Source organism: Myodes glareolus, chromosome 10 (assembly GCF_982192425.1).
Source record: "Myodes glareolus chromosome 10, mMyoGla1.1, whole genome shotgun sequence".
Lineage (NCBI taxonomy): Eukaryota > Metazoa > Chordata > Mammalia > Rodentia > Cricetidae > Myodes > Myodes glareolus.
The window spans coordinates 23,911,551-23,926,496 of NC_142035.1; the positions used below are offsets into that span (position 1 = coordinate 23,911,551).

Genomic DNA, 14,946 nt, shown 5'->3' on the forward strand with positions numbered 1-14,946 from the left:
CCTGGATGATCTAATAGACTCTTAAGTAGAGGCTGTTGCTGATTGATTGGGCAAGGAATTTAGAGACACAGCTTATCTGAAGTTCTGTTCAGAGTAGTAGCTGTCAGCTTTGCCCTGTACAGGGACTGCTCATGTTTGGAGCGCCTGTTTGGGGTTTGTCATCTATGAGTTATTATACTCACTTAAGAGTGTCTTCTGGGCTTTGGGACCTCTGAGTAGACTTTGTCTATTCAGGTTTTGTCAAGTCTTTTGTCCTAGTTAAATATAGGTAATGTTATAGGGCCCCATTGAAGCACTAGCTGCAGTACTGCTCTCCCTGCTTCTACCTCACCTGTTTTCTTGTATTGGCCAGTGGGAAAAAAATAGGCCCTGCCCTGGGTATAACTCTCAATCACACCAGGTGGTGGTGGCACATGCCTTTAATTCTAGGACTTGGGAGGCAGAGGCAGATGGATCTCTGAGCTCCAGGACAGCCAGGCTACACAGAGAAACTCTGTGTTGATAAAAAACAAACAACAGCAACACCTAAATAAATAAACCTCAGTCACTGGCTTCTGTAGCCTTGGGTTAGGATGAGTCATGCAGATGCATACCTGTGGTGTTAGAGAACAGCCTGCTGGCAGAGCTGGTGCCAGCCTGCAGTGGTCCAGATGCAAAGCCAGCTACTTCAGGACTGGAGTTGAACGTGTGTTGTATTTCTTCTTGTTTTTTTTAATTAATTATTGTATAAAGGTAAAAGAATGTTGATTAAAATACAAATAAATTATAAACATTATGTTGTAAGTTCTCATTTATCTAGCATGTAATTTAAGAAAAATAAAATCTCTTTGACCTTTGAAACCCCTAATTCCCTCTATGACCCTCCTAATGAGACCAGATACTTTAAGTGATATTTTATTTCTGAATGTCTGAGACTCAAGGGCCTTGTCAGAAGTTCCTGTTCTTCAGTGTGGTGCCACAGATTGGATAAGCAGCCCTGTGAATGTCTGAGGAACTTGACTCCATCTGACCTAGCAGGTCTGATGAAAGGTGTAGGCCTTGGTCATCTCTAACACCTCTGGGTGCCTGGAACAAGCTGTCCTGTGCCCCAGCTCCCCAGTTCCATCTGCTCTGGCATAGAGCTTTAATCTCCCGGCCTTCCAGCCAGCAAGAGTGAGTAGCAATTCCCTGTTCCTGCAAAGGTCACCACTGGCCTGAATCCAACTGGACGCTAGCGAAGGTCTTCCAAGCACATTGAAAAGCCTTTGCAGCCCAGAGGCTGCATTCATAACCCCTTTCATTTTTGTACCCAGTCTCTTTCCTGTCACCCCATTGGATCCTCTCTCTGACTGGGTCACAGTGCCAAGAACCACTTGGACTACCAGGCCCTACAAGCTTTAGTCTAGAAATAATACATGTTCTTGTCAATCAAGGTATTTATAGAGGATGAGAAAGAACCACTGAGAACTGAAATTTAGAATCGCAGAGTGGAGGAGTAAGCAGATCCGTTCTCCTGTCTTCAGTCTGTAGTTCTGTTTAATGATAAAAATATAATAATGCAGAGTATAAACATTGCTTTCCCCGGGTTCCCTATTCCTGAGAGAGGAAGAGTCACAAGCTTCCCTGGCAGGTTTCAGGAGACCTGAATCAGGCTTTGGCTTGTCGGTATTGACCATTTGGACTATGGAAATTCCAGACATGTCTCCATTTTAAATGACTTGTGTTGATTCAAGACTGGGTCTCTCTGTGTAGCTCTAGTTGTCCTGGAACTCACTCTGTAGACCAGGCTGGCTGCAAACTCTCAGAGTTCCACCTGCCTCCACCTCCTGAGTGCTGGATTAAAGGGGTGACCACCACACCCAGCTAAAATGACTTTTTAAACACTAATAATAACAAAAGAAGTTTCTGCCAAGTGGTGGTGGCGCAGGTTTTTAATCCCAGCACTCGGGAGGCAGAGGCAGGTGGATCTCTGGGAGTTCAAGGCCAGCCTGGTCTACAAGAGCTAGTTCTGGGACAGGTACCAAAGCTACAGAGAAACCTTGTCTCAAAAAAAAAAAAGAAGAAGAAGAAGAAGAAGAAGAAGTAGTTTCTGACCCTTCTTTAGAAAGAGTGAACTATAGCTGGGCATGATGATGTGTATTTGTAAGGTGGAGGTGGAAGGAACGGGAGTTTAAGACTTTCCTATCCTAGGCTACATATCAAGTTGAAGACCAGCCTGGGCTATATGAGTTCCTGTTTCAAAAAACAAAATCAACCAAGCAAACACTTAGTTTTAAAAATAAATTCAAACTACTTTGTCCTGTTAGTCCACATATTAGTGGTGATTCTATGGCAGACTGTCAGAGCCCATATTCAGTTACCCAGGAGACTTACAAAACTTTTGCCTTGCCGGGCGGGCGGTGGTGACGCATACCTTTAATCCCAGGACTCAGGAGGCAGAGGCAGGCAGATCTCTGTGAGTTCAAGGCCAGCCTGGTCTACAAGAGCTAGTTCCCAGGACAGGGTCCAAAAGCTACAGAGAAACCCTGTCTCGAAAAACAAACAAACAAACAAACAACAACAAAAGCAAAAACAAAACAAAACTTTTGCCTGGGCTGTACCCTAGGACTCCGATTTCATCTTGGTGGGGGCTCTCCTGTTATTTGCAGCTAGAGCATAGAATTATGTTATCCAGTCTCCTTTCAATGTATGAGCTTCTATACAATGTATAGTGTTTCTACCCAGTTGTTGTAGAACTGAGACACATGACCTGGGATTGTCTTCATTTTGTAAAGCCCCAATTTTCTGAGCTTGATGGCACACGCCATTAATTCCAGCACTTGAAAGGTAGAGACAAGCAGATCTCTGGCTCAACCCCAGCCAGGACAAAACTTGAGGGGCCTGATTGCCCCTGGTTTTATGATCCCAGTCAGAGACAGGCCATCCAGGGCTACATAGTAAGACCTTATCTTTAAAAACAAAGAAAGAAAGAAAAGAAAAGAAAAGAAAACTGGCTTCCTGTGAGTCTGGACCAGTGAAGAAGTAGGAACAACACAAAATGCATAAAACAAAATAAGTTAATTTAAAAATGTGGCCTGTTGTGGTATGCACCCAGCATTTGGGAGGGAGAAGCAGCAGTATCGGGATTCAGAGTCATCTTTAGCTAGTTTAAGGCCAGCCTGTGCTACAGGAGACCTTGATTTGGGAGGACGGGAAGAGAGATTTGTAAGTCATCTAAGAGTAAGGGTCATTTAAAGAGCAACACAAGCACATGAGACAGTGCGTTTTTACCCTGTGTGGCCATGGTCCCATGCAGATCCACTGTGGAACTCTAACCATGCCAGTTCGTACCCATTCTCATCCATGAGACATCATGGCCATGTAGTAACCCAAGTGATGACGTTGGAGAGTAAACGACCAGTGTCTTCATGAAATGGCCTCACTGTTATGCCTGGAAGCATTCACGGGGTTGCTGATTGTGGCTAGTTTTCAGGCAGACAAGCCTGCAGGGGAAAGAAAGTCTCCAAATAGAGATTTCCAGTGGTTATGGGCATGGGGAGCCATTGACCTGGGTCTGAGGTTTGCCTCCTAACACGGTATTTCTGGGAGTGCTCTGCCTTTGAGCCATGTGAGCTGCTCCCTGTCTTGTGTGGCTATCACAGCAAAAAGAGGTTGTCAGAGAAGGAGTGCTGGGCTAACTGACCGTCTTTCTTGCAGTCCTACGGAACATCTTCGTCCTTACCTGCCTCATCATCGTCTGCTCCCTTCTCTTCCCTGTCCTGTGGCATCTATGGATTTATGCAGGAAGTGCCAACTCTAACTTCTTTTACGCCATCACACTGACCTTCAACGTTGGGCAGGTAAGAGTTGAGGATAGCACAAGGTCAGGGATTCATTTTGAGCCTTAGGATGTCAGCTGAGACCCTGTTCCCATCCTCTAGTTTTGAATATGCAGTGGGGAGAGCTCCTCTGTCATTGGGTAGGAGGGATGGGAAGCGAAGAGTGTAAAACTGAATCTGTTGTGCGTGTATTGGGTACCACACTGAGTGCTGCTCCACTGAATCCTTACAACAAATCTAGACCAAGTGCTATCCATAGTTTACAAATGAGGGACTGAGGCTCTGCACTCAGGGTCATTGGAGTCAAGAAACAAATCCAAGTAAGGCCTAACTTCAGAAGCACCCCACTCTTAAAACTGTGCCTTGTTGGCACTGTCAGTAGGCACATCAAGTGAAGTGTGGTGAGGAGGTCAAGGGGAAGCAGTCTTGAGGACAACAGAAACAAAGGCAAGGAGATGGATTGGCTGTTGGGTGAACAGTAGAACAGCAGTGTCTTATATAGCCCAGGCTGGCCCCAGAGTTACTGTACCAACAATGACCTTGGTCTTCTGACCTGGTCTCCACCTCCTGCGTTTTTTACCATTCCTGTTTTATGCAGTGCTAGAGATAGAATTCAGGACTTCCCAGATGTTCAGCAAGCATTTTAACAACTGAGCTACATCCCTAGCCTCTGGTTTTGTTTTGCTCTAAATTTTTTTTTTTTTTTTTTTTTTTTTTGGTTTTTCGAGACAGGGTTTCCTGTAGCTGTTTCTCTGAAAGACTAATGGTATCAGAGAATAGGCTCAGGGGGCTTCTTGTCTCCAGGGTTAGCAGTTTGGGCAGGAGTTTAAGCTTTTGCTTGTGAGTTGCTGGGACTGGTGTTTGCTCTGTGGATGTCGCTGGAGGATTTACATCCAACTCACCCACCTTTGGTGTATGAACAGCAAGAGAGGTCTCAGCCCGAGTGGTGGCTTCTGATGGCAAATGAGCAGCACCTCTACCCATGTCCTACAAGGGCAGAAGTCTACAGGATTTCTAAAATAACCCTTCTGCTTACCAGAACTCCGTCCTTTTGCATATATCTCAGGGCTTGCATGTGATGATCTTGGACCTGCCTCGGCCTCTCTAAGGAGGTTGGTGAACTCCAAAGAAATATTTCTCAGTCTTGACTGTCTAGTTTTGCTCAAGAAATGAAATTGGCAGTGTTTATGAGGCATCTATGGGATGCTGCCTCTATGACAGGAAAGCTTCTTAATACCGGGAGACGGTTTGCAACTTATCAGGTACCATCAAAAGCAAGAGAAACTTAATTATTGTAAAAGAGGACTTGGGTTGGACTGGAGACCAAAGATAGCAGGATGAAGTATATTGGTAGCTGAACTGAAGAGAGTAGCCAAGTTCTTGGCGTCATTTCTTACCTTCAAAAGTTTTTGTTTGTTTGTTTGGTTTTTTTTGTTGTTTTTTTCAAGACAGGGTTTCTCTGTAGCTTTGGAGCCTGTCTTGGAACTAGCTCTTACAGACCAGGCTGGTCTCAAACTCACAGAGATCCGCCTGCTTCTGCCTCTCAAGTGTTGGGATTAAAGGCATGTGCCACCACCACCCAGCTAAAAATTCTTATATTATTACTGTGTGTGTGCATGCTTGCTCTAGGAGGTTAGAAGAGAGCATCAGATTTCTTAGGACTGTAGTTACAGGTGGTTGTGAGCCACCAAATGTGTCTCCTGACACCCAAACTTTGGTCCTCTGCAAGAGCAGAAAGCACTCTTGATCACTGAGCCATTTTTCCAGCTCCCAAACCTTGTGTTTTGGGAACGGTCTCTCACTAGGACTTGGGACTTGCCAAATTAGGCTAGGCTAGCCAGCCAGTAAGTTCCATGGATCCTCTCGTCGCTACCTCTCCAGCTCCAGGATTACAAAATATACCACCATGTCTAGCTTTTTATGTGGGTACTGGAAATCAAACTTATTTCGTGCTTGCATGTGAAGTACTTTATTGATTGAGGTATCCCCCCTGCTCAATCATTTCATATCTTTTATTTATTTTTATTCTATGTGTTTGAGTGTTTTACCTTCCTGTATGTATGTGTACTATGTGTGTTCCTGGTGCCTGTGGAGGTGAGAGGAGTGTATAGATGTCCCAATAATTGGAGTTACAGATGTTGTAAGCCACCATGAGAGTGCTGGGCTAAACCTGAGTCTTCTGGAAGAGCAGCCAGTGCTTTTAATTGAAGAACTATTTTTCCAGTCCCTATTTCTTATCTACCTTCTAAAAACACTTTCTTTCTATTTCTCTCTCTCTGGCTCCCTCTCTCTCTCTTGGTTTTTTTGAGACAGAGTTTCTCTGCTTAGCCCTGGCTGTCCTGAAAGTCACGCTGTAGATCAGGCTGGCCTCAAATTTAGAGATCCGCCTGCCTCTGCCTCTGAGTACTGGGGGGGATTAAAGGTAAGCACCACCACTCCAGGCTTATTTATTATTGTATGTAAGTATATGTAGATATATATGGTACATATGTGACATGACAAGTGTAAGCACTTTACCTGCTGAGCCATCTCACTATCTCTTAGCTATCTCTTTCTTGGCCTCCCTTTCCTTCCTTGCTATGCTGTCTGTCTCTTGTTAGACCATGAACTTCTTGAAGGTAAGGATCTACTTCCTCCCCTTGTAGGTCACCAACTACCAAGTCAGTAAGAGGTACAGAAAAGTTGTTTAGAAAAGTATTTGTTGGACTGGAGAGATTGATCAATGATTAAGAGCACTGACTGCTCTTCCAGAGGACCTGGGTTCAATTCCTAGCACCCACATGACAGCTCCCAACTGTCTGTAACTCCAGTTCCAGGGAATCCGATATCCTCACATAGACATACATGCAGGCAAAACAACAATGCACATAAAATACATAACTAAAACTTTAAAAAAGAAAAATATTTGTTAAATGAATGAGTGAGTAAACGAACACACCAAAGGCAGTCAGAGAAAATACCACGTGGTTTGTGGCCAGATGTGTATAACTGGTGAAGGAATCCGGTAGGAACAAGATGGCTTCCCTGTTGAGAGACCAGACAAAGGCCAGAGCGACTCAGAGTAGTAACAAGAAGGGAAGGGAAAGCTAGGTGATACCTAAAGTGTCTGATATCTGTAATCTCAGCACTTGAAAGGCTGAGGCTGGAGCTTCTTGGTTCCAAATCAGCCCAAGCTTCCTGGGGTAAATCAAACTAACCTGTCCATTCCAAGACCTTGCCTCAGGGAAGGAAAAAGTGAGGAGGGCAGGAGGGTGTGAGGGAATGAGAGGGAAAGAAAGGTGGAGGTGAGGCCTCACATCTGACTGAGGTCAGTGTGTAGCTGTCTCTGCCCTTTTCCTTCCATTCACATCTGGCCTCTTTATGTCCTGTGCAGCCAAGTTGGGTCCTGCTTCAGTGTGGGCATATTTCTATTACGGTATCAGGCATTTGGGGACATATGCTCCTTCCACACCCTATTCTTATGAATATCTTTCTAGCAGGGAAAGGTATTTTCCTCTAGCGTCCTCCTTCGCTCCCTAGTACACGCAGATAAGAGCTATTCTGTGTGCCAAATGGTGACAGATGCCAAATGGATGCCCAGAACCCAGACCTTCATTGTCCAGATCAGCTTTATTTATATAGACTGCATAGAACAGCTTGACCCATTGAGTTCATGTTGAAAAGGATCATGCCCTATTACAGAATGAATATATGTAGATTATTAGTTACCCCAGCAGGTACTCCAATGACTAAGGCTCTGTTCTTTCTCTTGGGGGCCATTAAATATTTTTCATCATGTGGTAAGTTCACATCATTTGGTAATTACCATTGCCTCAGAGTCAGTAACAGGAAATGACCGTAGTAAACCATCTAATGAGGCATGTGTGCTTGTGTGTGTATGCGCTTGAGTGTGAGAGAGAAGACTGAAATCTACTTACTGTTTGCCTGCTTGAGGTGTCCTCCAACTCCCTCACTGGTGACCTTCAGCAGGCGATTTAACTTCTTTAGGTTACAGTGTCTTAGTCCCAGTTTTAGGGTGATAATTCCCACCCCATGGATCCTATTATTGCCATCAGTCATATGCTGGCATGTGAAATGTGGAGAAGAATGTGCTCTTTAGATTACACAGCAAACTTCTAGGGCAATGCTCAGTTCATAAATGATGAGATGAGAAAGAGACAGTCTCTTTTTCTTTCCTATTGAAATTTCTGGACAGGGTCTCATGTACCCAGCCTTACCTCCAGCTTTCGAGACTAGATAGCTGAAACTGGCCTTGAATTCTTCATCTTCCTGCCTCTACCTCCCAAGTGCTGGGATTATAGGTGTAAAAGTTGGTCAGTGATTTGTGTACACACAGACAGACAGACAGACAGACACACACACACACACACACACACACACACACAAAACTTTCATGAATTTGTCTTTTCTAAAAGAAAAAGCTAGAGAGTCCCAGGAACCCTAAGAAAGAACAGAGAGCACAGGGGAATTTTGCTTTAAAATGATAATAGTGGCTCATTCTTAAGGAAGGTTTAGAGGGAGCAGGCCCATGTAATGTGGATCATTTGCTCATTTGGCCTTCTAAACCTTTCTCTATGTATTTACAAGTATCATGTACTCATGGAGAGTTTGTGTGTATGTATGTGTGTGTTCATTATGATGGAAGTATCTTCTATTTTCCATTACTAAAACATCTTGGCTGGGCAGTGGTGGCTCATGCCTTTAATCCCAGCACTTGGGAGGCAGAAGCAGGCTGATCTCAGTGAGTTTGAGGCCAGCCTAGTCTACAGAGGGAATTCCAGAAAGATTCCAAAGCTACAGAGAAACCCTGTCTTGAAAAACCAAATAACTAGATAGATAGATAGATAGATAGATAGATAGATAGATAGATAGATAGATAGATAAAGCAGAAGCAGCAACTTGGTCATCTTCCTTTGCTCTATATGAGAGGAACCTCCTGTTTGTTTACGTCCTGCATGAGAGATCTCATCATGCTCCATACATGTAACTACTGTTCTCTGTAGCTCTTTAGGTGAATGAGACATAGCTCTCCTTTCAAAGACCCCACAGTTGGGGAGAGAAAACAAAATAAATAAGCAGGGCAAAGCAGTGTGATGGGCTCACCGTGGGGCTGGGAGCATGGAGCCAGGACTGTGAATGCTTCTTGAGAAAAGTGGCTTCTAAATACAGTTCTGGGGAACATAAACGATCCAGCTGGGTACTAGGAGGAGCAGGAGGAGGAAGGGGGAGAAAGAGAGAAGGGATACCCGAGGGAGAGGGTAATGCTGCATGTTACTAGTGGTTGTGTAGCATTGGTTGTGCTTGCTGACAAAGAAAAGGGACATTCCAGGGTTGCAGTGGTCAGAGCTACACAGCCCTTAGGGACCTCATTATGCTGAGGTTCAGGCTGAGGCATTAGTTTTCAACCAAGGATAAATGCGGTTGGATTCAGACTGCAAACTGTATGCTGCCAGGAAGAGAAGAGGTTGTGAGCAGGAATCCTGGTGTGGAGGAGGCTGCTGTAATCTGGTGAGGGGCTGTACTCTTCGTTTCTTCAGTTGGAAGGTAGCTATGAGGACTCAGTATGGTGTTGAACAGGAATGTTTTTGAGAATTGAAAGGACCAGGTAGATAACCATTGCTACTCTGGCACCAGTCTACAGTCCTACCTGGTAACAGTGACTTGAAGCCCAGTGATTTCGCTGACTTTTTCTGTTTTAGAGACGGGATCTCTTTCTTGTAGCTCATGCTGGCCTCAGACTTACTAAGTGACTGAGAATGACTTGAATTTCTGATCCTCCTCCTTCCACCTCTCAAGTGCAGGGGTTGCAGGCCTATGACACCACTCCCCCTTTCCTGCTGTTTTGCTCTTTAGAGTTGAAAGGTGAAGCTCTGACCCCTCCCTTGCAGGGTCTGTTTGGCCCGAGTGGGTAGGCCAGCGCTCCACACTCAGCTGCCAGCCTCCTTAGCGACTTCAGGCTAGTCGCTAAGGAAGCAGCACTTGGCCAACTATGGCAACCAGTTGAAGTCCTCCAGAGTGTCAGTGTCTCCAGCAGGAGGAGGCCTAGGGAGTCAAGACATGCTAAGGGGATCATAGCTGTTTCCAGGAGCTGTAGTCAAGAGGCTCCAATTGATCAAGGTGGATAACCCAATTGGCTTTGAAGTCTCAGACTTACTTTGCCTTTTCCATGAAGAATCTGGTAGAGTAGCAGATCTGGGAACTGGGAAGCACAGCCCACAGGATGCTTGTTAGGGCGTGGAATATCAGCCAGTCTTGGCCAATTTGAGTGCCAAGCTAGGAGGTATAGGGTGGAGGAAAGAACTCAGATTTTTGGATGTAGACAAGCCAGGCTGATGATATAGCCCGACTTTCCACTCACACCTGTGACCTTGGGTTATAAATGGACCCCAGTCTGGGAGTTGTGATGTTCCTAAAGGGACTGGCCAGGTGCTTAGAAGATCTTTTTTTCTCTCTCTTTTCTGTTACATCTGTACTGAAGCACATTCTGAGTCTCATTTCATTTTTGTGATCCTGTTTCATTGTTACCTCATGAAGTCTCCACCACAGAGTGGAGAAGAACAGCCCAAGGAGAGGAGTGGAGTCTCACCAAGCCATGCCTAAAGGGTAGTGCCAAAAGCCTAAGAACCAACACGTGCCCCCCGAGTATGAGCCCTGTACGAGGCCAAAGGCTCTAAAGCTGGAGCAGATGCCACCCCGCTGGGGTCATATAACTGAGCATAGGGTTCTTATGGGGGCAGGTGGAGCAACAGAGGCTTCTGTCAGTGTATGGAGGCTCTGAAGATACCTCAGGAGCCGGGTGAGATACAGAGCGTATGCATGTAATTCGAGCATCCAGGGGGCTGACGCAGGCAGATTGCACTGAGTTCAAGCCAGCCTGGTCTACATAGTGAGTTCCAGGGCAGCCTGTCTCAAAAATGAAAAGGCAACAAAGAGATCTTTCAGGGGCCAAGAAGACATCCTCTCCATCATCCCTAGCCCTGTACCCCTGTTCCTATGGTAGTGCTGGGTGTATTAGTGTACTCCTTTAATCCTAGCACTCAGGAGGCAGAGGCAGGTGGTTCTGAGTTCAAGGGAAATTGGTCTACCTCGTGAGTTCTAAGCCAGAACCACATAGTGAGACCCTGTCCAAACAAAACAAAACAACAACAAAAAAAATAGCCAACAACAACAAAATGGCTCTGTTGGGGAATCAAAGGAGCCTTATAGGAAGTCCAAGAGAGGCTGGGTGGTCAGCCACAACAAGTAGGGCAGCTTCCAAAAACAGGCAGAGGGACAAGCATGTTCTTGGGCCACAAAATCCTAGGTATGGACTATTACTTAGGAATTACCACTCTGGTGCGTAATAAACTGGAGCTGGTTGTTATCATTTTATACGCGAGGAAAAGGAAATTTAAGGAACGGAAAGTCGGTTACTAACTTGCTCATGCTTCTGTTATTCCCTGCTCAACTTTCTCCTGCTCAGAATAGGCAAAGGGGCTGTGGGTTTGCAGCTGTTGAGCAGGGTGAATTTTAGGACCTCTGGGAAATCCCTTCTTCTTCTAGTCTTAATGGAAAGTCCCAGGCCCAGGCTTGCCTCTGAAAGAGCCAAGCTCCAAGCTAACCTTCTATCCTTTTCCCGTAGCCATGGCACCCTCCCAGAACTGAGGACAGTCGAGACTGTGTGCCGAGATGAGTAGGACCCTTTTCTACACTTTATTATGCAAATTTGACGCATTGAGCACTCTTATGTCCACTACAAAGACCCTATCAGTGACATGCTACAGTACTCCTTGGTTACAAAATGAGTCCCGTAAGCCATCTTTTATTTATTTTATTGTTATTTGGATTTCTTTTTTTTTTTTTTACTTACAATTTTGGGCTTTTTGATCAGGGTCTCCTAGGTGCTTCACCAACATGCCCTGTTCTTTCCTGTTTTGTGTTTGTGGAGGGGTCATGCACATGCCGTGCATGCATGTGGGCAGAGAATAACTTGGAATCAGTTCGCTCCCACCATCATGTGGGTTCTGGGGAGAGACTCATGTCATCAACTTGGCAGCAGGTGCCTCAACCTTCTGAGCCATCTCACCAACTCCTCCTGCATTATTTTTACATTTATTTCAAATTGAAATGCAGACATCAGTATATTTCCTGCTAAATATGTCAGCTTTTACATAATTGAATAGAGTTCAATATTTATTTTCACTTACACAATTAACATAGTTGAATTTTTGGGTCTTTCACATGTATTTTTCAAAACTACCTTTTACCATTTTTGTTTCGAAATGAAGTTTACATCCTTGGGATGCCTGAATTCACTCTGTAGACCAGGCTAGCCTCGAACTTGAAAGGATCCCTCTGCCTCTGCCTCCTGAATGCTGGGATTATAGGTATTTTTCACTGTGTCTTACCACCAAAATGTTTTGAGGTTTATTGTATTCTCACATACAATAAATAGTACACATGGGGGCTGGAGAGATGGCTCAGCATTTAAGAGCACTGGCTGCTGCTCTTCCAGAGGACCCAGGTTCAATTCCCAGCACCCACGTGGCAGCTCACAACTGTCTTTAACTCCAGTTTCAGGGGATCTGACACACTCACACCAATGCACATAAAATAAAATTAAATAAATTTTAAAAAATAGTCCATGTGTACCAGACTGGGTCTAAAATTCACTATGTAGCCAAGGATGACCTTAAACTCCTTGATCCTCCTGCCTCTACCTTCTTGCTATATAGTAAATGCCAGAGCAGCTTAGATTAGATATTAAGACCCTGTCTCAAACAAACAACTGTTTGTTTAGTTGTTTTTTTGGTTTTTTGAGACAGGGTTTCCCTGTAGCTTTTGGAGCCTGTCCTGAAATTAGACCAGGCTGGCCTCAAACTCAGAGATCCGCCTGCCTCTGCCTCCCGAGTGCTGGGATTAAAGGTGTGTGCCTTTGAGTAGAGGCCAGCCTGGTCTATGTAGAGAGACTCCATCTCAAAACAAACAAACAAAAAACCCAACAAAAACAGAAACAGAACCCCAATAGCCAAAAAGGCCATTGTTTTTGTTTTGTTTTTCTCTAGATAAATCTTATATTGTGGAATTGTCTTGGAGTCATAGAAGGTTGCAGAAATAAAGAGAAATCCTGTATATCCCACTCTGTTTTCCTGTGTTAACATCTTAAATTGCACAGAACTTTTATTAAACTAAGAACCCACTCTGGGACATTACTCCTAGCTGAATGGGAGTCATGTCTTCTTTGTCCAGGACCAACCTAGAGGACCATGTTAGACTTGGTTGTGTCTCCCCAGTGTCCTCCACTCTGCACCTCATCTTTGTTTTTCAGGTCCCCCAAGGTTGTTTTGTTATCAGACTGAGACTTGTTCTCTTTGTTTATTTTTAAAGAACCCCTGGGGATGGAGAGATGGTTCTGCAGTTAAGAACACTGTTGCTCGGGCAGATAATCCCAGTTTAACTCCAACATCCCACTTGGTCACTCACAACTCCAAGACACACATGGTGCACATACGTGTATGCAGGAAACCTGTAGAGTAAAATAAATAAACCTAAAGGAAAGAATCTGCAGGTCAAGCTCTCTTCTCATTATCCTGTCAGAATGTGTCAGCTATGTGGCTCAACCTAATAACCTAGTTTGATTTGCCTTCCTTTGACCTAGCCAGCTCATCACCATGGGACAAATTGTGAGTTCTGAAATTTCATGATTGCCTTTCACCTACCCTGCCACAGGAACTGGGTTTCCCTTTCCCAGACAAAACATCTTGGGGTCTGGGTGAGAAAACCCCAGGGCTCAAGGTCAGTAACTGCTGCCTTAACCAGGCTGGCCAAAGACTGCCTGGTTGCTTGCTAATGTTACAGAGCCCTGTGTCCTTTTGTGGCCTGGGCCCACAACACATCACCCTCTAGGTATGGCGTTGGTCCAACTAATTGAATGCCTTGAGCCTCAATTTCTGTTTCATTTTTGTTTTTGTAGCTTTTCGAGTCAGGGTTTCTCTGTGTAGCTTGGAGTCTGTCCTGGAACTTACTCTATAGTCCAAGCCTGCCTCGGCTTCCCAAGTGCTGGAATTAAAGGCATGCGCCACTACCACCCAGATAAGCCTCAATTTCTCTATTGGTAAAATAGACCATTAATTAACCTTCCAGTGAGTTGATGGCAGGTATGTGTCCAGAGACTGTCAGTGCTTTTGGCCACCAGGGTCTTCGTAGCAGCTCTTCTACCTTCAGAAAAGTCTATTAGCTGCCCAGGACAGGGCTCTGGAGACATACCTCAACCTCTAATCTGCCCCAAGACCGTCACTGAATGTTTACCACATTCAAGGCCTGTCTCCCCATGTGAACTAAGAGGTGGTTGCTGCTGGTACTCCAAAAATTTTTGAGAATTTTTTGTGGTGTCTCTGACAGTGTGCCTGCCTTTCTTTGGTGAGGTGTCAGCTCCAGTTAGTCCAGTCTTGGGGATGTTGGACTGAATAGGGTTGCAGACTTTGGGGTTAAGTGGGCAAATGAGACAAATCCTGTTCCTTTCTGAGGCTTTATTCAGGGTGAGAATGAACTGAGATTCCCGGCCCTTTTGATTTTGTGGTCAGCCTGAGTTGTGGCAGGTAAGTGTCACAGCAGCAGAGGCACTCAGGGCGCATCCTCAGCAGAAGCAGTATTACCACAGAGTGTCACACAGCTGGATGTGAAGTTGCAGTCTGAATGAGTATATGTCAGCAGAGAGGTTAAGCGGTTAGGACCTAGGCCAGGGGTAAGTGAGCCTGCAACAGAGTTGAAGAGCAGACAGGTATTGACTAGATGATAATGCGCCAGGCAGAGGAAACCGCAAAGACCTATGGTTAGAAGGGCAGTGCAGGAAGTGATGTAATGTGCAGCAGGGACCAGGTGCAAGGCCCTGAACCCGAGAAGCCTTTGGGAGAACTCAAATCAAGCGGTAACATAATCAGATTTGTGGTCTTAAAAGCTCCCTCTTGCTTCCTGGCACAGGACAGGGTTTGAGAGCAGGGAACCCTGGGAGGTGGTTTTGGTACTGTTTAGGTGACAACAGTGACTTTGTTGGGGGTTGTTACAGGGATGGGTGGAATTGTATGTTTTCAAGGTAGAATTGTGGGCTGTGTGTATGGGAGAAATACTAGGCAGTTCTGTGTCCTGAGCCGCTGGACAGGGGAGGTTTGGC

The 14,946-nt window shown here is 45.1% G+C and overlaps 1 protein-coding gene across 1 annotated transcript in view; it reads left to right on the plus strand.

Moving 5' to 3' along the window:
- Pigu (phosphatidylinositol glycan anchor biosynthesis class U) overlaps nt 1-14,946 on the plus strand; it is a 78,798-nt gene that overhangs the window by 63,135 nt on the left and 717 nt on the right. Inside the window, exon 11 of the mRNA XM_048431540.3 lies at nt 3,676-3,818. Coding sequence (XP_048287497.1) covers nt 3,676-3,818 — 143 coding nt within the window. The remainder of the gene's footprint in view (nt 1-3,675; nt 3,819-14,946) is intronic.